Consider the following 25,634-nt stretch of genomic DNA (forward strand, 5'->3'; position numbering starts at 1 on the left):
AACTTATCCTGCATTTGTCTCCCAGGATACGTCAGAGATTCTGGAAAATGTATTCCACTATCACATTGTAGAAGAAGAACAGATGCGCATCGAATATACAAATATATTATATTACGCAGCCGTCCATCGTGTCCATCAAAATGTAGAAAACTCTGGAGGAAAATCACAAAATCTTGTCAGTGTATAACCACACCGTGTCCAACTTGCACGAGTACAACATGCGCAACAACGCCGGAGAGCACTACAACATCAATTATTACTACAACAACTCCTGCAACGACAACGTCATATCCTGTATCAACAACGTTATGCCCAACCTGCACTACAACTGCTGCGACGACAACTTCTGTCATGACTACCACTCCAAACATGGAAAGGTTTGTTAAAAGGAATATCAGATATTCATTGCTCTCATTTTTTAATTGTCAACAACTCTTGAAAAATCACTTTTTATAATTTCATTATCCGGTTTTCTGTTTATTCCTTTTTTAAACTCCGCGTTGACATTACGAAAAAGACCGTTTTAGCGCGTTTTACCGACGTATAAGCAAGTCCGTCCCATTTACATTGAGTTTTTATGTGGAATCATATATATTTTCGTAAAAGATGAGCTCAACAACTCTAGAAAACTTTGGAAAACATTCAAACGCGGTAGTCCTTCTCATAGCGATAGGCCATCGCACGGTGACCTTACGTATCTGAGTTACACACTGGTAACTTTGTTTACCTTCGAGCGATGGTTCCCTCGATTTTAATTAGATTCACTTCAAACTAAGAACATATATAAATTCAGCAGCATTTCCACTACGCACACGATTGCTCCACCAGAAAAAAAAACACAAAATTCAAAACGTAAACAAAGATACCAGTATCTGCCAAAAAAGTGAAGTTAAAAAGATTTGGTGCGATGGTCTATGGTACGGAATTATACTAAAGCGCCTTTTTCGTAGCCTGCTGATTCATGTGTTCGCCTTTAGCGGAAGTAAAGTATATGGGTTTTTATATATCCTTTATAATTTCTAATTCCTCTACATCAACTTCGGCAGTTATCAGTACAACCAGTGCAGTTGTGACTACATCCACTAATACAAGTCCCACTACAGAAGAAGTAATCACTACTCCTGTTACAACACCAACAATTGCTATAACTACAACCGAAACTACGATTACCACTGGGGTTATTACTACTATCTCTACCAGTACAATTTCAGTCACTACTAGTACAACTTCTTCTCAACCGGATACCACTACATCGAGTGCTACATCGTCATCTAGTACTTCTTCTGTAGCTACTACAACTACATCAGATTCACCAACGACTACTACAGCAACAATATCCACTTCATCTATAATAAGTACTAGCGCAAGATCCACAACAACAATCGATTCCACAACATCAACATCTGCAACGACTACCACTCCCAGTGTGACAACCATAAGTTCTTCAACTACTACTACTCCAACAGATATCACATCTACTTCTGAAACTACTACTACCACGCCGATTACTACTAGTGTACAACCAGCAACAACCACAAGCTCACCACCACCAACAACAACTGTTGGGACCACATCTACTATGGAAACTACCAGTTCGTTTGTTTCAACTTCTTCCACCACAGAATCATCGAATACTACAAGCTCCCCAATAACCACAACGATTGTATTAACTACTACTACCGGCAGTGATACTCCGTCTACTACAACTACTATTGGCATAGATACAACATCTACGCCTAACACTGATACTACCACTACTGGCACTATTACAAGTACTGAAACCACATCTACACCAGTCACCGATACTACCACAACTGACACTACTACCATTTTATCTACAACTACTACAACTGACATTACACAGAGTACCACGACAACTATACCAATCTGTCCGACACGCGTTCCGTGTAAGATTCGCTGCCAAACGGCAAAACCGTGTAGCAAATCGTGGCATTGTCAAAATAACAAAAACCCAACCTCCTCTAATCGCTGTTCTACACTTTATCAACAAGGCTATCGGCAAATCGCCAAGACCACTGGAACAAATACCGTCATTCGGATACTTCATCGGGACCACTCACCTACTGTGAAATGCAAATGGACTTGTCCGAGTGAAAGTAAGGTGATATATTCATAAGATATTAGCATTAATAACTGTAGACTCATGCTCAAATCCTGTGTTTTAATTATGTATAGTAATAAATATATTTAAACATTGTAGGTATGTTAAAATTTTATCTAAAAATGCTGGTCATGTGGTTTAAGATTTTCTTCTTTCTTTACCAAAGGGACAAAAAATTTTAGTTGAACGATTGCTTGAAGAAATAATTGGTTCCACCGTATAGCATAACGTTTTTTCCTCTATTCTGGCGTCGCACTTAGTGTATTCAACCTAAAACGCTGATACACAAAACAGAGGACATAATTTATTTCAGTTACAACATACCATAGGCGTAGCCAGAGGGGGGCAGGGGGCGTTGCCCCCCCCCCCTTCCTAGTTGTTGAAATTGGTTCAGAATTTTGTTTTCAATAACTCTAATAACGTTTGCGCTAGAAAATGGTCAAAAATTGACAATTTTTCATATGTTTACCTTTACCGCACTGACGAAACTAAGCATGCAGCAACAATCATATTAACCCATGAGTCATCAGAAAAAATTTGATTTGCGCGTTTGAATAACGGTTCCCCGCCGCGTCGAAAACGGACATCGTGCGGCATTACGTGGACACTGGATACGCCCGTTCCGGCATCTACAATATCTTGGCACTATTGGACACCAATTAAAGCATTGAAAGAATGCCCGGTTCTGGACGGCCGACGGCCCTGAGCGACAAGAAGCTTCAAAGAATACTGGAGAATAAGGCCGAGGGAAAAGTGGCTACATCGCTGCGTGCGCTTGGCCTGGAGGTCTGTGCAACCGATCAAACAGTGCTTGGCGAACATGCAACCGATCAAGCAGTGCATGTCAGGCGAACATGGACGGCCAATACGTTCACTAGTCTCGGAGCTGCAGGCAGTGAAACAGCAGCAGTGCCTGAATAAGATGGGTCAATCGATTTACCCGGCAATTCACGACGTGGCGGTGGTGATGGACGACGAGACCCGTCTCACCCTGGATGGCAACGACTGGTAGGGCACATTGTATTTTACTTCCACCACGAAAGAAGTAAGCACTAAGGTAAAATTTTCTTTCACACACCAAGTTTCCCAAGACGATGCTGTTGTGGCTGACAATCAGCGAGAAAGGGATGCCAAAGCTGCTCTTCTTTCGCTCCGGACTGGCCGTGAACGGGGGAATATATAGTACGAAGTACCTGCCGGAAGTTGCGTCGTTCACCAAAAAATACTATACGGCCGAAGACACGGTGTTTTGGCCGGATCTGGAGTCGGCTCACTATTCGAGGCGATCGTTTGAGGAGATGGAACGGCTAAATGTCGATGTGGTACCCAAGTTGGCGAACCCGCTCAACGTTTCCAAGTTGCGTCTCGTCGAGGATTTCTGGCAAGCCTGAAGCGTAAGTTTTACTTCAACAATTTTGTCGCGAAATTTCAGGAGGAATTGATGAATAAAACGAAAAAAGAATTAAAAAACATGCCTACACGCATGTTTTCGTCCGCCATGGCGAATGTTCCGGTTAACTGCCGAAAGGCTGCACGCAAGATCGTATTTTCTTTGCGAGTAAGGTAACAAAGCGTAAAATTTTCTTTCTTCAAGAAAATTGTTCTTTGGGCTCCCTAGAAACAGTAGGCGTGTTTGGTTTTGCTAGTTTGAATTCAGTCAAAGCAAAGATGGCGTCGAAACAGCACGTGCTCCGCGAACGCATTGTACGGTTCTACGAAACGCTTTTCCAGCAAGGAAAAAAGTTCACGGTGACACATTTTAAGGAAGAAAATGTACCTGTCAGTACGGTATATCATATCCTGGGTTCCCTGAACGTAGAGCGGAAGGTCGGAAGTGGTCGTCCGGTGACGATAATGACGAAGCAGAGGAGGACATCGTTAAAAAAGCTGTTTGACAACAAGGACGCAACCAGCCTGCGTGACGCCGGTCGGAAATATGGCTGCTCCCACGTATTGATCCATCGGACCCTCAAGATGGAAGGAATCGTCTGCAGGAAGAAGACGAGGTCGTCGGAGTACACGGAGGAGCAGATTGAGACGGTTAAAACACAGTGTCGGTGGATGACCAAAAAATACCGCGGGACGTCTTTCGTTCTGGACGACGAAAGCTATTTTCCGCTGTCCAAAACGCATATTCCAGGAAATGATAATTACTACTCCAGCGACAAGTCATCCACACCGCCTGAAGTGAAATACAAGTTCAAGCACAAGTTTGAAAAAAAGGTTATGTTGTACATCGCCATTTCCGACCGGGGCATTTCAAAGCCTTGGTTTAAGCCGAGCGGTCTGGCAATCAACTAACAAATCTATCAAGAAGAGTGCCTCGATAAAATCCTGCTGCCGTTCCTGAACGAGCATCACGCGGATGGGAAGTACGTCTTCTGGCCAGACAAGGCGTCTTCCCATTACGCCAAGAAGACGCTGGCGTATCTTGAGGAGAAAAAGATACCGTTCGTGCCGAAAGATCGTAACCCAACAAACTTGCCCCAGTGCCGCCCAATAGAGGATTTCTTTGGCTCACTCAGTGCCCTAGTATATAAAAACAATTGGAGGGCCAAGAATACGAAGTAACTGACTACAAGAATCCGGAATTGTATCCGGAAAATGGACGTAAGTGCCGTACAACGTTCTTGTGAGAGCATCGCAACAAAGTTGCGTCGAACAGCAGCCCACGGCCCTTATTCAAACATTCACTGATATTTTTTTGAAGAGAATACATTATGTTATTAATAAAAAATACTGAAATCGATGAAAAAAAAATTTTTTTTATATGTGATTGAAAAAATTCTCATTTTTTATTTAACACCCGTTAATTACCTTCCATAGGAAATTTATGAAACCCAATTATCTGTCTCAGTTATTTTTTACCACCATCCGAAAAAAGACCATTTTTTAACGCATACTTTAGCACAAAACGATATTTTTAGCCCATTGAAACATCTGTGTAAAGTATCAGCCAGATCAAAAATAAATGATTGAAATGCTTGGCCTATGCTGCGTGGATTTACACAGGTTTTTCAGTTGATCCACTAGGGACATTGCAGCAGCAAAAGAACCGGGCAAATACGTGTTGATCACTAACCACTAGTATTTTTTTCTATTTTTTTACATCTAAAATTTTGAAGAACTTGCCCCCCCCCCCCCCCCTAATCGAAATTCTGGCTACGCCCATGCAACATACCCTACACGCTCGTCAAATTTAACTCTAAACTGAGTGAGATGTCACTTTCGTTAAAAGTGAACCTACTCTGAACAGAGTTTTTATGATATTACTCATTTATGGGTAGAGTCACCATGTGTCAGGAATTGAGTAGGAATTACCCTCTTCTTAGAAAACCGCTTTGAATTGAAACTGAGTAAAAGCTACTCAGTTTGCTCGTTTTGACTTTTGATCCCTTTGATTAATGAAACTTGTAAGTTTACGCTTACCACCCCAGCTTTTACGAGGCTGATATACCCGGCGGGCGGTGTAGCACTGGGGTACTTTACCAAAAGGGGGTTAGATTGGGTGGAAATAAAATTGTTTAACACAAATAAATAAATAACAAATAAATAAAATAAAACAAAATAAATAAGAAACCTATAGTAAAGCGGGCAATATATGTAGTTTCTAATACATACATTCTTTTTTTCTAATTCTAGTCACACCTTCTATTCCCGTTCATCCTCGCATTCCCGCGAAACTACATACATTGCCCGCTTAACTAAACTTAAAATGTAAGTCAATATGACAAAAAATGAAATTAGTTCGTAAAGTAAGAAACCTATCTCTAACCTTCCGTCCTCCTCGCAGCAATGGCGGGTTTTTGTGGCGAGATTCCGGGGAAGCACCGCTTTCTCCTGGGTGGCGGTCGTTTGCTCCGGTTTAATGAGCTCGCTGGGGCACAAGCACAATTTCACACTCACCGAAGCTGGGTAATTCTTCCAGCACAACTCAGGGAACGGCGGAAGCTAACTCGGCACTTAGCTTTTTAGTCGAAATTCTTCCCGGCGGTCAAAACGCGACTTTCTTTTACGGCGGTTCAGAGCGATCCCTCTCGTGTAGCATAATCAAACCCCTGCTTGACGTTTTTTTCCCTCACTTCGAACCAACACAACCGCACTTGGCTCGCCGTTAATGCATTTTTCTTTTCCGCCGCGGGAGGAGAGACGGGGCCTAATTTTAATTCACACGCGAGACAATTCACACCGATAATTTAAAACCTACCTACTAAAACACCTATCACAAACTTCTAAATAAAATCTAACGTGAAAACAACGAATTAAAATTACACATGCAACATGCAGCGGCGAGTATGTTGTTTGTCACTACAACCAAAATCAAAACAAAAACAACTCCTACACACAACTGACAAGCAACATATATTTACACGCTCGGAGTTTATTACACAAATTTGGGTAATTGCAACCTTGAGGGTTGCAAACTGCCAGAGGATTGTTGCATACAATTATAACAAAATCACAAGTTTTTTTTTCAAATCTTTGTATTTTGCATATACATATATGTAATAAAAAAACAAACCTTATTAAATCATTAGTGTATCTTCTGCCTTAGCAGCTTCATTAAAACCGCAGCAATACGGTTCACTGTTACCCGGGAACTGTGACTTGAGGTTTTAAATAGTACACATGCCAAAAAATCTATAACCATTCTCATATCTGGAGGAACTCTAATACACAAATAAAAAACACTTTTTTCAAGCAACATTGCAACACGTTTTTCCAAACAACAACTTATTTTTAGCGAAACGTTTTTAAATGTCTGACTCAAAAGAAGAATAAAGCAGAAAATTATGACAATCTGAGTAACTGTTACTCAGTTCGGTAAACGAAACTTACTCAATTTTTGACCTTTTTATAGACAATGTAAACTGAGTCAAAGCTGCTCAATTTAGAGTAAAATTAAAGGAGCGTGTAGTGTAATACTGAGTCACATCGATGTGTTACTACACTCAAAATATTTGTCACGTCATTGTTACGTGAAATTTCCTGTACTTATTTATATTCTGTCATTTTGCATGATATATGTGACAAACATAACATCTAGGTGAAAATCACATGCATACTATGTTTTATCACGTAGCATCTATGTCAACTTGGCAACGTCAAACAGAATGAAGTATCGCGTGATCTCTCCGTTTGAAAATACACAGAAATCAATATGGCGAAGCTGTTGTCTGATGTTGTCTTTGAACATGCCACTGAAGCGTTGTCAACGATGCGTTGTTACATACGTGGGGAGACATTGAACATTTTTAATAGTTTGAAAGAGCCATCTTATGCAGATTCGTTGAAATTTGGTTTATCAGTACTACTCGCACAAATAAGATTCTTTGACTTTCTGATGCATTTGTCATACAAGCTTCCATTGCTGAAATGGTTCAAAAAAGAAATGGGGCTCTTGGTAGACGTACCAAAAGCTGGTTTTGCTAATACAAATAAACACATCGCGAAGATTTCTTGTCGATCCGGAAAAGTCAGCTGCGATAACCGAACTGGACACTGATCTCATTCATCGATTGAGAGTAATATTGGAGACATTACATTGAAAGGTTTTCACATTAAAACTGATTTGTTTGTTTGTTTGGCGTGTGACGACTTGGGACTGTTTGTTAAGGCCATTATCTATTCCATTATTCATTAGCAATAAGGTATATACGAAGGAGCGGCAGATGAGCGTGGTTGCAAGTGTTAGATAGCAACATTTTTCGCGTGCTGAGATCGTGACGACACAACAACCAATTATACACAGTTTGGCGCAGGAACATGTATGAATTTTGTTTAAAATATGGATCGTAAATCGTATGGAATGCATTATATTTTTGTACTATGATAATATCAGAAACAACATGCGTCTCCCAGATATTGTCATAGCTAACGAAATCTTCTAAAATTGACTGACGAAAACGATAACGTATTCTCTTGTAAATTACTTCAAATGCCTATGCCTGAATATTTCGTATTTTCAACCTCTTGCGATCAACGATGGATCGTAGGTCTTTGGGTTTTTTAGTTTCTTTTTGACAATTGATCTGTGGATATCCTCGAAAGTAGAGCGCTCAGTCATTGGTTGACTCGTTTCATCCAACAAGCCACCGCCGGCCCCAGTCGAAAAAACGTTCTCGCCGGTACTTTGACCTGCTCGACCGAAGGAGCGCATTCTTCAGCTGGTGCATTTGCCTCGTGCTGCCTAGTGTCTCCCTCGTGCCTCTGCCTCGTGTGGTAGCTCTGCTACAGCGCGGATCTGGCTCGCACCTTTCGTGATGATAGATTTACCGAGGGAAGTGTAAAACTTGTTGGAACGGCTGAAACGCAAACAATTACTTTCGGACATAACATTCCAAAGCTAAAATGCGCCGGGAATCGGCCTGGAACCTATGTTCAAAATCCTCCGCGCGGAAATGTTGTGAGCAAACATAACAGTTTGCGAGAAGATCCGGTACCCGACAGAACAAACGCCAGTGTTTCTCATCATCGGGATTTTTGGGAGAAGCATGTATGCTTATGCCTAACTTTTTGGCTCCTGAAACCAAAACACCACCAAGTTTAACTGAACACGATGGCAATCGCGTTTTTTGGGTAACCATAAAACGTTAAAAACTCGAAAAAAGAACAATTTGTCGAATATCCGCACTGAATGCTGAACGTAAACGATTGTTGTGACGTCACAACTTTCTACTCGCCACCTCTGATCGCATATTGAAATCGTATCTGCCACTCCTTTGTAATATACCTTATTGATTCCTTAGTACATTGAACCCTCACTTACTATATGAGACATTTTCCAATATAACTGAGTTGTGTGGGTTTTTATTTGTAACTTGAGTATCATAAATCATCAGAGTTTCATTCCGAATTCGTTCAAGCGTTTCACCCTGTATGATGAAAGCTTGACCAGATTGGTACTGCATGTAGTATAATTAATCTGAAAATTTTCTCTGTAAATAAAAAGCTTATTCTTTAAACGAACTTTAAAATTCGTGATAATAAGAGAATATAAACATTTTATAGATTTAATAACTCTGATTATAAACTTTCAATATGCTCTTTGAATCGTACCTAATCTTGTCAGACCAATTTAGAATAACCCCATTCATTTTGATAACATGATTATTGTTCGGCTTAAACGTAGAAGCTCTAGGCTTATGTGGAAAAATTAACAATTGAGTTTAAGAAGCGTTGGAATAGGGTAGATATAGGGAGATTGCGGGTTCAAGTCCCGTCGAGATGCGGTATATTTTTCCAAATCTGTGTCATATTTCCAGTTCGCTTAATTTTCGTTCTATCTACTTCATATACTGTCTGCTTAATGAACTTGCGTGTTAACGGGAAAAAGCCGTTGTTAAAAATAGAAATTCAGTTCGAAGAAGGTATAGATTATCTAAGGTTTTTTGTAATCGACTGCACCAATTTATCGATCAAGAAGTCTGAAGTGAATGTGTTGTACAAGACTGGACTCGACGTTGTACCACATATAGACTTTCAATAACAAAATTGAAGGATATTTCCATGTAAACCGTGTAAAACTTTTTTGTTCGCAGCTGTACGAGGCTGATGTCACTGGTAGCGCTGTTTGGTTACGTTTTGCTAGTACTATAGAACTTAACATAAGTTTAGAACTCAGCTTGGGTGTCTGTCTGCAATTGTACCTTGACGAACACGTGCTTTGACAGAAAATTAATCGGATATTGAATTCTGGTAGGCAACCTTTAATACTTTGATAAAAAAAATATACAAAATTAACTATTCGGTAATCAAACCTTCATAGCAATGAATATCGGATGTTTTTCTAATGTAGAAGAGTAGCTTCAGTGGAATGACCTTTAGATTTGTTAGCTCGTATCACATTAGTAACTCTGAATAATTGATGAGTCGTGGAATGGCGAAATGCAGATCATCTGCAAAAATTGTATTTTTATCAATGTGTGACATCAATCGAAGAAAGCAAACTGATTGGTTGATAATTTGTAACCCCTACTAGATTATTGTCCCGAAAATTTTTCACATTTATCCATAGTTAATACAATAATAAAATACAAACTTTCGTTAGGTATCGATGTTTCCAAAGTTCCACTAGCTTTAAATCGATATCCGTAGAGAACTTACAACATACCATAACGATAATATCTAAAGTTATTTTTTAAACTGTACTGATGCGGCACAGTAAATGTTTGGTTGAACAGGGCTTTTTTCATCGTTGGATGATTCATTATGTCTGCACGGTGCTAAAATTTACCCTCGCATAAACCAAAGACAACGTTATAAAATATAATACTTCTCGATATATTTATTTCAAACCCGCAGCTTTGGTATGTAGCAATTTTGTTTACTATTCTGAAACAAAGCAGTTCTAATATTCCGGAACAAGTTCAAAATGTATACATAGTAGTTCAAACGTAAATGTGTCTATAATGTCACAACGCTAGCCGTCTGCATTTAAAAGCATTGCATTTGCTTCCTATCCGAAGGAAAGGTACGTGTCTATTTGCATATAGTGATAAACATTTTCGGGAAGCGCGAAATTTATTTATTTTTCTTATTAAACATTTATTCGACACCGTACAATATAATTTGATGTTCAGAGGGAAGCGAGCAATTTATTTAGAGTTAGCAGGTTAAAAAGACGAATTTGTTTTTTACATCAATTCTATTGAGCAGCTTCAAGATTAACTAGCGAAAATGATGTTAACTATCCGACTGTTACCTTTTTGTTTTAGTTGTTCGGGTTGGAGATATCCACATGCTTAGATAGAATTTCTCTAAAAATGTTTACATGTTCCATGTTTACGTTACACGACTCAATGATACCAATTTCTACTAAACAGCACGTATCTCTTAAGGTCCACATTAATCGACTAAAAGTATTGTCTATATGTGCCAGTGTTATTTGAAGCTTCGATGCAGTGTGATTCGGACTTTGGTTCATAGCACGTGCCAAAACTAGTCAGCTATATGTTACAATAATATCGGTGCTCGTTTAGAACAATGTCAATGAAACTATTTTTATTAGTGACAAGCATCATATACTTACTACAGCAAGTATCGGCTAGCACAGAAGAATATCGTAAGTATTTTTTCATTGAGGTACCAACTGACGTGTAAAATAAAATGTGGACTTATATTTAGCAAAATGTGGAAAAAATGAATTGCTGATATCAGGGCCCCTTTGCTGTGAACCCTCGTGTAGTGATGATTGTTCCGGAAATCTAGAAAAATCAAGGTACTGCAATAAACCCACATGTGTCTGTAAACTCGGATTCGTCAGGCACAAGGGCAAGTGTATTCGTAAAGATCGTTGTCCGAAAATTGGTGAGTTACGTGAAGAAGTTATATATGATTTAATTGAATGAGTGTCTTAATAATAAGAGCTAAAATAATGTCCTAATGTTTGTTTAAGTATCCAGTACAACGCAACAAAATGCAGCATGCTCCACTACGGTAAAATATCCCGATGTCTCTCCATGCAGCCAGCCGAACAAATCAAAATGTAGTCTTTGTAATGTAAAACGTCGACCGTCGTCTAGTTGTTATAACGCAACGCATGGTAGAATGAATATAGAACGCCATACTTCTAAGAAGCCATTTATGTATAACACTAAGTGTGACTCAAGTTTGCATGATCATCCGACCGACCACCATAAGCCACCGATAATCATCATGGAAATTACAACACCAGCAACTAACAGATATCATCTCGAACCATTTTATCCACGAAATGCGCTACCCAGGCCTGAAACTAGTATTGAACGTTCGGCAGATTCGGATCCATCGTGCCGAAACTCGCCAGAATCTGACGAAGCAGCAAAGGTTACACCGATTGTCTATGAAAGAACTACTCGACGACCTTGTAGGCTGGCATGTGGAAAGGTACACCCAACGCGCCCCTATATACCTAATCCAAACTGTAAATTGTGTGCTAGACCAAGTACTCATGCTACTACCTTACCCACCTGCCTTCCTACAACAGTAACAACGCCATCAACAACAACAACAACTACTACTACTACTACTACTACTACGACAACCACAGAAGCAACAACAACGACGACGGCAAAACAATGCAGCACACATCAAAGACTTAGTATTTGTCGACCGTTGTGCATCCCAACATGCGGTAATGATTGCAGTAACATAAAAAGAAGTACCGTGTGTATTGCCGAAATTAATTGTATCTGCGTTTCCGGTTACGTATGGCATGAGGGTAAATGTATTCGCAAAGAAGACTGTCCTCCACCAGTAACTCATGGACACCGGTTTCCTCCACCGGAGATGGCTTATCAATACGACGAAAAGGAGCAAGGTTACCCTTCATTTGAGTTCGACATAAGCGACTTTACAAGTGATTTGGATTCCGACGAGTGCGAACAGCTTTAGTGACAATTTCGAATCGTCACTTGCTAACAAGTTAAGCTCAGTGAATAATAATTATTGACATTGTTAATTTTTTTACGCAATAAAAACTGTTTTGTTATAATTTGCTTCTTATGTTCGAAGCATAAGAATTTATCACTTTACACCGAATTTGTAGGGTTCATAGAAACTCTCAGTTTTAAATCTGCACATAAACGTTAAATGATGCCGAACGACGCAAATGGCAATTTTCTAAACTTTGAAACGCTTCGTCACCTTGTCCCTGTCGGGTATCGAGAACAATTTTCACCGGGCTGTCGTCCTACAACCTTACGACATGCCCAGCTCACCGTAACCTCCCGATTTTCGCTGTTTAGACGATGAGTGGTTCTCCTAGCAGTTGAGGCAAATCGTGCTTCATCGGCTTCTGCCACGATCCATCTCCTTTTTGCTTTCCATCGCAGATGGTACACTGCATCTCCCGTTCAAAGACCCGAGGACGCGTTGGTCCTCCACGATCATCGTCCAAGTTTCGTAACCGTAGAGGACAAACGGTCTGGTCAGTGTTTTGTAGATGGTCAACTTCTTGTGGCAGAGAATTGTATTCGAGCGGAGCGTTCTCTGGAGTCGAAGTAGGCACGATTTCCTGCCATAAGGCGCCAACAAATTTGTCTGCTGGTCTCGTCAGCCTTCTTTTGTAGTTCTTTTGCGTGCGTTATGTCAGCCAATCAGTGCTTCCTGTCGAAATTTCATTCATATAAAATCACGCAAAGTGAAAATCTAAAAATCAAAGAATTCTTATTTCAAGAATCCTAGAGCCATTCACAGAGCATTCCTGAGGATTCTTTTTCAGGAATACTTTTCAAGAACGCTCAGGAATCCAATGTGAGGAATCTTAGAGAATCTATGCGAATCGTATGTGTTCGTCCGGGCGGTGATGCTTTGTTAAGTGTCACTGAACCAGTTTACAGGTTTATGCTGTATAACATACAGGGGATAGTCAAAATAAGTAAGATAGGCAAAATTTTGATGAAATTTGAAATGCTGTAGCTTTGCCAAATGTAATTCGATTTTAATAATTCAAACACCATTGAACCGGAAAACTTTTGAAGTTTCATTTTCTGACCTCAGATCTGGCCTAGGTCACCGGATGTAGGAAATATTCCTAAGTTCCGATAGGCATTTCAAACCTGCTAATTTTTGGATGGATTTGGTAATAGGTTACCTGATAAAAATGCTCATATACATCATTGGCATAGATGACAAAATCATTTCTGAAGCGAATGGTTCATCAAGATCCGGAATCGGCCAAGAACTCATCGAGAAATGGCTATTTTTTATCCGCAAATCTTCAGAGGAACCTTTAGTAGGGGACATTTACGTTTTTGCCACAAATATAGCGTGTGACACCTGTATCTTCAGGATTTTTCATCAGGAATCTTTCAAGTCATATTTTTGAATATAGGCTTCATTGGCCACTTCCGGAACAACTTGGATGCCCCGAAGGGATCCGGAATGGGGACATTTACATTTTTGCATCAAATATAGCGTGTGACACCTCTATCTTCAGTATTTTTCATCAGGAATCTTTCAAAAGACATATTTCTGAACATAGGCTGTATTGACCACTTCCGGAATCACCTGGATGCTCCGAAGGAACCCGTAGTGGGAGAATTTACATTTCTGCATCAAAAAAAGCGTGCGACACCTCTATCTTCAAAATTCCTCATCAGGAATCATCCAAAAGACATATTTTTGAATACAGACTGCGTTGGCCACAATCGGAACGATCCGGATGCCCAGTAGAAACCCGGAGTGGGGACATATACATTTCTGCATCAAATATAGCCGCTATCTTCGTGATTTTTTTCGGGCATTTTCATTTTTGAATAAAATGAATTTGATGCAAATTCTTCTACTACGGGTTCATCCGAGGCATCCAGGTTGTCCCGAAAATGGCCAATGCAGCCTAGATTCAGGAAAAAGGCCTTTTAGAAGATGCCCGATAAAAAATGCTGAAGAAAAGGTGTTACACGCTATATTTGATGTAAAAATGTAAATGTCCTCTTTCCGAGTCCTTTCGGAGCATTTAGATTGTTCCGGTAGTGGACAACGCAGTCTGTATTCAGAAATATGTCTTTTGGATTATTCCTGATGAAATCCCCTGAAGATAGAGGAATACTGAGATAGCTAGCTGACATCACGCCATGTTTCAAGGGCTAACATCTCAGCGTGTGTATGAACGAGATAGCATATCACCGCCACTTTTCATACGCATAACATAGGAACTGCTGTCTTTAACGGTGTAGTTGACAGTGCAGCGAGTTCGCTTTTCGGACTTATGTCTTTTTCATACTGCGCCGCATATCATCTGATATCGCCAGATATCGGATATCACTTTGAGTGTTCACACTACAGCGAGATAATATGGTTTGACATTTGCTTTATTTGGTTTGGTAATTGGAAAAATTAAAAAAAAAAACACAGCTGACAGCTGATTGGAATTCAGGTTGAGGCGTTGAGAGAGGGTTTGAAGGCTGTTCGCACCTACATGAACTCTTTATGTAATTGTCAAAATGTGCGGGATGACAAAAGCAAAAAGATTTCCTTCCTTTTTTTTCGCATGCAACGTAAATTGCGAAATTTGTAGGGTTGCGCCAAATGTCTTTCGCTCAAGTTGGCCGTGTTGCCAACTGCTGCAAATCAGGTTTTTATTGGTTTTCGAACAAAATATCCGCGATATCAAGTTGCCTTGGTGATATGTGATGACACGAATCACTTGATATCAAGTGATATACGGTGTAGTGTGAACCGGGTATTCGATTTTTCTCGATGGAGTCGCAACTAAAGGGTGCTCTGTTGGGTTTGCGCTCTTCCTGGAAAGCAAAATACAAATTTCGCACCAGTTACAATCTGAACAGCTTCAAACTAGAAGTAGGTTTTTACTAAATATCATTTTATAGCTAAATATACCCGAAACATACATTATAGTACTCCTTTTGCAGGTTACAAACTTTTCACTAAAAAGGATATCACTTGGGCCTCGATTCTGTAAATCAGAATTGTTTGCTTTAAAATCACCCGTTTGACGTCAGTTCTACTCACAGTAATATTGCTCTATGAAGCGGCTGATCCGCTGTTTTTGTATTTTGTCTAAATAATTATCACTCTAAATAAGTTACACCGTACATTCTTCTTTCCATAAACTTTTATATCAGTCTTAAACTTTGTTTATATTTGTCTCTTTTCTGATAATTCGCTTCACTCATGGGTGCAACTAAGGAAAATTTCTAGGGGGGGCTAGTTTTCATACATTTCATTTAGAAAAAGAGAAAAAAAGAGTTAAAATGCGCAAATTTAATAACGAATAAAATGGTGTCTTAACAGTAGAAAAAATCACTTCAATTCGGGACTGAATCTCCAAAAATGTATTGAATATCTTGACCACAGCGTTAACGCCAACTTTTTTCAGCAACACTGATTCGATATTGAGGAGAGCTAGGTTTGGTAAACGGCTTGGCAGTGCGTACCAGCAGTACAGCCGTGCCAACTGGCCAACTAACATAAAATAGACCCTAGTGTTGTCCAAGGCGTAATGCCATATCTCTACTTCTACGTAGTACCGACTGGAGTACGAGTAACCAAGGGAAGATCGGTGAACCGGTGGAAACTTGGTCGTATGCTGACAAGGAAGGGGTAGCTGTTCTCCTTGGCAAGCAGCTTGTTTGAGCGTCTGTTCCTCGGGATAGGGGCGGCTTAAACAGCGACTGATCCGCAGTGGACTGTGGAACTAATAGCGATTTTTTTCATTCCACCAGCTCACCTTGTTTTGACCTGGAAGCAACCTAACTTCTGTCAAAACTCTTCTTTATTCGCTCGATATTGACCCAGTAATGACCTGGCGTGCTGCCCAAAGCTTACTGTAAAATTTGTCAGCTTCAACCCGTCACCGCACGTGCTTAGTTCGTAAACAATTATCTGGCATCTCTTTCTCATATGCGTCGTAAATTGCGATGTCGTTTCTTCATTACTCGGCAGATTTGCCCGAACACAGTGGAATAAAGAAATTCGCTATTGGCTAAGAAATGAAGAAATTCGCTAAGAAATGCGGTGTCTCGCCAGCTACACCCAATCAGCAGCCTCGTCGCGAGACTAGGCATCGCAGCACTAGTAAAGCAGCATGCTAAAATCGAGTCTAGTGCGACGAAGCAAAATGTTGACGATGTACCTGATACGACCGGTAGCCCTCTTCGGAATAAATATAACGACGCTTCTGGCAGGGGGCCTTGGAGTTTTCGAACGAAAGGTGCTGCGGACTAGCTAAGGTGGAGTACAGACGGACGACGGATAATGGCGACAGTGCATGAATCATGAAGTGCACGCGCTGCTTGGGGAGAGCCCCATTGCATACTCGGCGAAAGTCGATAGGTTGCGGTTGGCCGGTCACATCGTAAGAATGCCGAACGACAACCTTGTGAAATCACTTCTCTTCAGCGACCCTGCACAACCCTAGCAACGTGCACGATGGCTCGACCAGATCGGATAAAGACTTGCGGGTGATGAGTCTCTGGATCGTCTGGGAAACTGGCGAAACACAGCCCAAATGCTTGATGCTCTGATAAGAAGTATGGAATGTATTTATATTGAACACAATCATTCTTTGGAAAATTCTAGGGGGGGCTTAAAACTTTCTAAGGGGGGCTGCAGACCCCCCAAGCCCCCCCGTAGTTGTGCCTATGGCTTCACTCTTATGAAGTTCAACATTTCTTCTCCACACCAAAATGTTTCTTCATGGTTCAGCAAAATACTTTGCTGAAAGTATATCAGCAAACCGCTAGTTTGCTGATTAACAGCATTCTTTCCAAAATGTTGCTGTAATTCAGTTCCGAAATTTGCTGAATTTCATTTATTTAGCAATTTTATTTCTACTGTAAACCAGTATATAATTGATTAATTCACTAAAAACCAGTAGTCGATTCAATGATTCACGAAAATACAGCAAAACAATTTGCCGAACACCACTGGCGTAAGTGGTGGGGGCGGCGGGGGCGGTCCGCCCCGGGTGTCACCCTCTAGGGGGTGACACCCATGAGGAAAATTTTTCATATGTGGAACCTTCTAAATGGTGATATTCGTGAGATTAACTATCAATTAGGTGGAGGTCGAAGTGAAACGTTTGAAAATTATATAAATTTGCTTTTAAGAGTATAATCTCAACATTTTTTTCAAAAAATGGGCAGATTTAGTACAATTGAAAACGAACGTGCTAACTCACACAATTTTAGATAACAAAATGGTTTCACTGCAACCTGGAGGGGGTGACACCCAGAGAGAGAAAGGGGTGACACCAAACTTTTCCGCCCCGGGTGTCACCCGGTCACGCTACGCCACTGCTGAACATAAAACAGTAAATGAATGTTTGCTGGAAATCAGCGAGCAAATCGATGTTTCAAAAATTTTCACGTCAAGCTGTCATTAGTAAAATCCGCCAAACTGCTGCGAAGCTCATACGGGACCATAGCTAAATTACTGTTCAGCTAAATTAAACGTAAAAGTAAATATGATAAATACACATGTATAGTTCAACAGTAATTTGGTTATGATGCTGTGGCTGTGGGTGGGTAAATGGTGGCGGTTGAGGGCAACATGGTTCCTTTACTCTAGCTGGTTAACCTGCAGAATATACTTTGCTTTGCTGAATGTACAGCAACATTGCCATTGCTGATTATTCAGTAGTTGAATTCAAGTTTGCTGAAGTTACAGTAAGGTGTTGACAGTTGAATGAAATTTCGCTTTACTGGATAAACAGCAAAATTCATTTTTCCGGATGAATTGCTGGTTTTACAGCTCTTTCGCTGGTTTCCAGCAAAAATAAATGAGTGTGTATCCTCGTAACTACTTATCAAACGATGCCACCTGGGCACGGCCAGTGCGACCAGGCTCAATAAGTTCGAATACCACTTTTCAACGGTGCACACCATCTGCATTCTGTGTATTGGTATTGGTGTCATCCTTATGCCTTGTTCAGACTACGCCGGATATCACCTGATATCGCCATATGATATCGGATATCACTTCGAGTGTTCACACTACAGTGAGCTGATATGATTAGAATAGAATGAGAAGAATAAAATTTCGCTCTAAATCGCTACAATGACAGTTGGTATATGGACGAACTGTCATTGTAGCGATTTCGAGCAGTTTTAAATCGTGATTTAAAAAGCGAAGGACAATGATAATTTTTTTTTTAAATCACGTTTTACTTAGAAAATGCAGATCTTACAGATGATATAAAAAGTGATATAGCTAAAGAACAATTGTCAAACTGTGCGGGATGAAAATAGCAAAATAAAAAATGAATATTTCCTTCCCTTTTACTCACATGCAACGCGAATTGTGAAATTTTTTTCGGTTCCGTCGAATGTCTGTTGGCCGTGTTACCAACTACTGGAAATGTGGTTATTACTGGTTTTCGAACATGATATCCGCGATAGCATGTAACCAAAAATATCATATCAAGAAGACTGGCATCTCTGGATCGATCCCATACAAATGACAAGCGTCAAATCAAACAGCGCACTCCATCCAATAAAGGTGGAAGTTGCTATGAAAGTGCTGGTAATTACATCGCTGCGAAGACAGGAGCGTTCGGCTCGCATTCGCATCGCCAGCACACACACTAGCATGCTTCAGTTCCACTTTTACTCAAAAGACTGCGCTGCCAAAACTGTCGCTCAATCTCAGGCAGTGTTCCCAGTCTTCTTGATATGGTGTTTTTGATGTAACCGAGGTGATATCCGTTGACAGCTCGATTGTATGGGATATCAGGTAATATGGATGGTAATATGGCCTCGATAGCACGAATCGCCTGATATCAGGTGATATGCGGTGTAGTGTGAACGAGGTATTAGCCTAAATATGGGATATCACCTGGCGATATCAGGTGATAACCGGCGTAGTCTGAACAAGGCATAACTGACGCGCACAGTATCGACTTGCTGTCATTTATTATGTGTTTACCGCGCACAATGAAAGAGTATCGCGACGTTAACGACGTTAACGCGACGTTAAGTTGAAACAGTTACGTAACTGCGATTTTCCTTCGAAATCGAAATTTTTCGGGGATTAGGCGTTGCGTAATTTTAGGGGGGAGGAGTCATATTGAACGTTACTTGACGTTACATATGGGGGGAGAGGGTCTAAAATCCGGGTTTTTAGCGTTACGTAATTTGTGTACGACGCCTTACGTCTTTCAATAGGACGGCGCGAAGCGTAGCGTAGCGTAAAAGCACAGTATATTTCGTAGATAGCAGACTGGTGACTAACGCTTCCACTCGGATTATATGAGGTACAATGTTTGGGAGTAACATTAAAACCAATCTGAGATGTATACGTCTTTCAATCCAGCTCTTTACGCGCCATAATGACGGACGCTATAATGAAAAAATCGTTATATGTTACATACGTTTGACAACTCTGCTTACGTCAGTTTGACTCTTCATGTATAGCAAAAAAAAAACAATAAATCTGGGAACATTAGTGTTGCCAAAATTCCAGAAATCACTAAACTGACGTAAGCAGAGAGGTTCGCAAATTACGAACACGCATTATAGCACCCGCCATTATGGTGCGTAAAAAGCTGGATAGGACGGTGCACCATCAAAACTACACTTTTTCTGTCTCAGTCAGCACCCAAAAAACAAGATGTAGTTTGAAAACACCAACAACAAAAACAAATGCTGTCAAATGCCCCTTACGAAACAAAAAGGACAGCTTCGATTGGCTGTTTGTTTTTGAACTGCAGAATCGATGTAAGCAACGTCGCAAAAACGAATTCGACATCAAAGTTTTTTTTCTTTATTGTATTCTCTACTTCACCATTACAAAACTGTCAAAAATAGTTCGGCTGGACATAAAAACTGTCAAAAAATTGTTTACAAAATTTATTGTTGTTCAAGTATGTCTTCAATAACATGCTGCGCAGGTACACTGTCTTCATAAACTACTTGAACAGGGGTTTTCTTTTCCTAAATTAGCGACAGTTCCAGTCATTTTGAACCACCATTTTTTTAAAGATATCTTCGGTAGTATATGCAACTTTGTTTAACATGTGTCAAATTGTTAATCCGCAAAATATGTATGATAATGATGCAATGAATGATCTGCAATGTAATGATTGCAGAAGAGCCTAATAATTCTATTTTTTTTTTGTATTTACGACGAGTAAAACAAAATCTCATCGTTTTTGTTCCCTCAGTGTACACTATATTCGAATTTACCCTATTAAAGGTTTATAGCAAAATTAGTGCGCAGTTACGCCGCGTATATGTGAAATTGATAACTACTTTTGTTTTGAATTCTCTCTTATTGACAGTATCAGATACCATCCACGTCAAAAGAATTGTGTTTGCTTGCTGCTAGTTTGCACAAAAGTTATAAAGTGAGTTAAGTATTTGTCGCAGTTTGTTTCGTTGTAAATTATAACAATTTTAATACTTGCTGAATGGATTCGTTAATGGTTGGATTTGTATTATATAGTTGTATTGCTGTACATGATTATTACTTCGCTTTTTCAGGAACCTACATTATACACTATCAAAGGAATGTGCATTCTAGACAACGATGGAAACCGGATATTAGCAAAATATTATGATAAAAATGTTTTTCCTACTGTTAAAGAACAGAAAGCATACGAAAAAAATCTGTTCAATAAAACTCATAGAGCAAATGCAGAAATTATCATGCTTGATGGCCTTACGTGTGTCTACAAAAGTAATGTTGACTTGTTCTTTTATGTTATGGGTAGTACACATGAGAATGAGCTAATATTGCTGTCCGTGCTCAACTGCCTTTTCGACACGGTCACAATGATTTTGAAGAAGAATGTCGAGAAAAGAGCGGTGTTGGAAAACCTGGATATTGTAATGCTGGCTTTTGACGAAATTTGTGATGGAGGGTAATTAATTTTCGATTGAATAATACTAAATCTGGTGATGCATTCTCTCGTTTCCTGTAGAATTATTCTTGATGCTGATCCCTCCTCTGTGGTGAAGCGAGTGGATTTACGAAATGATGACATTCCAATTGGAGAGCAGACTGTGGCACAGGTAAGAGCTGAAGAAAATCGATTTTAAACATTTTAATTCATTTTGTTTCTGAATGGGCGACATATTGATAGAGTCAATAAACGTTATTTAATTCGACATTTTATTTTTTATTGCAGGTATTCCAATCCGCTCGAGAACAATTGAAGTGGACACTGCTTAAATAACTGGTTTATAGTATTGAGAGTTATGTATGCACCGTAGTGGCATCTTAGGAACATAATTGTGTCACCGATCGCAGAACAATCTTATTTTTGGGTTAAACGATACGTTTTTCTATTCATAGCTTAACGAGGAATATATAATATCATTGGAAAATGTTTATAACATACACGATACGCGCATTTAAATTTCTTTTAACGCATAAATCATAAGTGACTCAACCAAAATATTTTTATTTCACTTGCATGAATTGTTGAAAAACTTTAATTTTATTGGAAAAAAATGTACTTCCTTCGCGCTTCGAAAGAGATAGCAAATTTCTCTTTCACCGAAACGAAGTACTACTTTCCGATAAGAGCGGTTTACTTATATATAGTTATAGGCTACATGGGTTTTACTATCAGTTGTCTCGAAGTAGTGACTACCTGCTTGAAGTAGAAAACACGCCTTGTAGGAAGGTAGAAGTGTTTTATATTTTGTTTATTTTTTTCATTTTTCCAGTGCACTTTTATCATTTACAAATTGTGGAGATTTGTGTTCCAAGTGTATAAACGAAGTTTTTTTAGTGTAAATTACATGTATGAAATGGAATCGTCGTCAAATTTCTATTTTCATCAGAATCGCGAGTATGTAAGTTAAGTTATTAGAAAGCTTTTTTTTTGCAGAAATATAATAGCTGCGGCAAAACTTATTCTGCAACTATGAAAAGTTCAAATGTTATCTTATTATTAGCCTTCAGTAAAAGCTAATAAAACTAATAACCTGTGAGAAAACAGATACCATACACACATGTTACTTTTTCGACAGAAAGATAGAAAACAGATATCACTGCAGCGAATTTAGCTAGTGATTACAGTGAGTAGTCGTCCACTGTCAAACTACATTTGTGACGGGTTACATTCTGCTTTGGAATTCAATTTTTTTGGTACTCGAAATAGTGTTTATTAATTCTCGAAATAGTGTTTTCAACTAAAAGCTACAAATTGCAAATTTCATCGTTGTAGAAATGTTGCAAATGATCGGATTGATCTAACAACATTAAAATCCGGGAAATGTGCCATCTACTTTAATTCTTCGATTAAAGATTTCCGCATAAGTACTCATCTACATTTGAGATAACAGGTAATGTATAAAAAGAAAACAAAATGGATTTATGAATGGGAACTGGTGCACTGTGAATCATAGTGCTTATCTAGTGTATTCCATAACATGCCACCGTTGCCGAGGGGCAAGGTATCATTTTGTCCCCTCAATAATTCTAGAAAGTCATGCGTCTTTTCTTTCGTTTTCTTGATAGCTTCATTTGTTATTTTCAAACATCACAACGCTCGTCATTTTGCAAAATTGTGGTCTATGATAGTTACTCTCAAAACTGCAATTTCAACCACATTACGTCAAGAAGTATCGCACGCAAAAATTTCAAGCAATATATTTCTAGAATCAGATAAATCAGATTTTTTCGAAGTCCTCTCGCCCCCACCCTCACGGCAATAATTCTATCAAGTCGGCGCCTATAGATACTGGTAACTTTGTTTACCTCCAGGCGATGTAATTTAGTTCTCATTTATAGGGGAAAGTAGGTAAAGACGGACACTGCGGGTAAGATGGACACTTAATATTTCACAAACTAGAATGTATTATGATAGTTTAGTGATGCGAATACCTTCTTTATAGTGTGTTAATGCTTTTGAGTTGCATTATCGGTTTTCAGCAAGCAAACTGTCAAATTTATAAGTAAAACAAGGAATATTTTCGTGAATGCGCTATTTGATGTAATTTTTATTTCACGGAAAATAGTGAAAAACTCGTGAAACTTACGTGTTTTCATTTGCTCACAATAGTAAAGTGATTAATTAGTCTTTCCTCGGTTTTTAGTGAAAATCCAGCAGATTTTCGATGTTCCGATGAAGAGCTACGATCGTTTGAAAGGTTTGAAAAATTTACAACCAGGTCGGGCAAGACGGACACACTAAGGTAAGGAAAGATGGACACACGGATTTTCCAAGAATTTTTACATGTAGCATCTGTTGTGTACTACAGATGTTCACAAAGTACACCCGCGAGAGAAACCAGCAGATATTAATCACTTAGCAGTTACAACAGGCCATATAGGCGAAAAATTTTCGCCTTCATCGAAACCCATCCTATCAAACTGTTCACGTGATGTATAGATGGACTCTAATAACGTAGAGTAATGTATGGCCATCACTTAACACATAAATCAAAAGAATACTTAACGTACTACATCTTTTTTGTGAGTGTCCACCTTTACCTTCGTTGTGTCCATCTTACCCACCCCAAGTGTCCGTCTTTCCCAACCATGTCAAAAAACAGCAATTTGTAGTCTTATTTTTGAAGACCCAAAACACATAAAACTTGGAGGAAGTTTACTAATACCAAAAATGATTATGAAAACAAATGACCTTAAGTTTCAATTTGTATGACTACTGCGATCTAAATAGCAATACCTAAGTAATAATTTAGAATAAACCTTAGGGTGCCCGTCTTTACCTACTTTCCCCTAGATCATTTCAATCGTGAACAAACTGCCCTTTAAATGTTGTGCGTGAGGTGCCAGTACACTAAGAACAACTCCGGACTACTTTGTGATTAGGGCGAAACTAGATAGGAAAACAAGCAAGGATTCGCCCTTATCACGAAGTAGTCCGGAATTATAAATTGAGCAGCATTTCCGCAAACGATTACTCCACCAGGAAAAGCACAAAGCTCAAAACGTAAACAAGGTTACCATTTACTGTCAGAAAAGTGAGGTTATGTCGTTTTCGTTTTTGCGGTGTAGCTACCCCGCGGACTACACTTTGTCCTATCACTGTTTTTTTTTACATTTTCCGGACTATCCCGGACTACCCTTTTTCTGTCCCGGACAGTCCGCGCAAGAAACAGCTTGCAGTTTTGAAGACAACAACACATTCACACGTATGTGTCAAAATAAAAAAAAAATTTGTCAAAATCGGTATGCTTTGATTATCGTTCTTCGCGTGTCAAACATCAGGTTGAATTTTATTTATTTTATTTTGTTATTTGGTAATTTTTCATTAAATTGGCAAATTTTTCGTACAGTAGCACAAATGCGATAAAAGACAATGGCGATAATGACCAAAACAAAAGTGACAGTTACCTCTGGTATTACGCACACCATTGCAACTGCTTGGAAAGTGTTTTTTTTTTCAGCTGCAAAGCGTAGTCCGGGACGGGATAGTCCTGCCGTAAAAACGAATTCGACATTAAAGAGATTCGGTGAGAAGGTATATTACTATCACTATACACGCTCATTATTTGTTACTCTAAAGTAAGTTAAATTTTTGAAAAAAGTGGAGGTACTCTAATTAGAGTATTATTGTTCCAGTTGAAAATGGAAATATCGACTCGCGACTTTCGATTTTTATACCTTATGCACAATGCGCATAGTGTCGCATCTAGTGCGCTGTATTGCGCGTCAGATGCGCTATACAGCGCACTAGATGCGACATTATGCGCATTGTGTATAAGGTTAAAAAATCGAAAGTCGCGAGTCATTATTTCGGTTTTCAACTGAAACAATAATACTTTCACGGTTACTCACTTCTGAGTAAAGGCCCAAGCATAATGGATACGTTTGCGTTGCGTTGACGTTAATTTGACAAAAAATGTAAGGGCTAACTGTCAAATTGCCGCAAACGCAGCCGCAACGTATCAATTGTGTTTAAACCTTAAGGGCGTCATACGTCAAAAACTGAGTAGAATCTACTCTGTTTATGCAAAACCAGAAATTAACGAAAATGAGTACAAGTTATCCAGTTCGCCTAAATTTGGAAATTTAATGATTTCTGGTTTTTTAAATCTGACTCAATAAAAAAAATTCAGAAGAATCAAAATAATAGATTTATTTTTTATCG

The 25,634-nt window shown here is 39.3% G+C and overlaps 3 protein-coding genes across 3 annotated transcripts; all 3 read left to right on the forward strand.

Annotated features, from left to right (window-relative positions):
* The first annotated feature begins 218 nt into the window (after positions 1-218).
* On the forward strand, positions 219-2,137 carry LOC129719813 (uncharacterized). The gene is made up of 2 exons (XM_055671219.1): positions 219-348; positions 1,047-2,137. Exons 1-2 carry the CDS (start codon positions 219-221, stop codon positions 2,135-2,137), a joined length of 1,221 nt encoding a protein of 406 aa, XP_055527194.1.
* Positions 2,138-11,039: 8,902 nt separating this feature from the next.
* LOC129719814 (zonadhesin-like) lies at positions 11,040-12,496 on the forward strand. The gene is made up of 3 exons (XM_055671220.1): positions 11,040-11,186; positions 11,249-11,431; positions 11,520-12,496. Exons 1-3 carry the CDS (start codon positions 11,108-11,110, stop codon positions 12,494-12,496), a joined length of 1,239 nt encoding a protein of 412 aa, XP_055527195.1. The 5' UTR covers positions 11,040-11,107.
* Positions 12,497-20,833: 8,337 nt separating this feature from the next.
* Positions 20,834-21,950, forward strand: LOC129723482 (coatomer subunit zeta-1). The gene is made up of 4 exons (XM_055677723.1): positions 20,834-20,990; positions 21,049-21,428; positions 21,489-21,579; positions 21,696-21,950. Exons 1-4 carry the CDS (start codon positions 20,976-20,978, stop codon positions 21,741-21,743), a joined length of 534 nt encoding a protein of 177 aa, XP_055533698.1. The 5' UTR covers positions 20,834-20,975; the 3' UTR covers positions 21,744-21,950.
* Positions 21,951-25,634: the final 3,684 nt, after the last annotated feature.

The sequence above is a fragment of the Wyeomyia smithii genome, chromosome 2 (genome assembly GCF_029784165.1).
Source record: "Wyeomyia smithii strain HCP4-BCI-WySm-NY-G18 chromosome 2, ASM2978416v1, whole genome shotgun sequence".
NCBI classification, from domain to species: Eukaryota; Metazoa; Arthropoda; class Insecta; order Diptera; family Culicidae; genus Wyeomyia; species Wyeomyia smithii.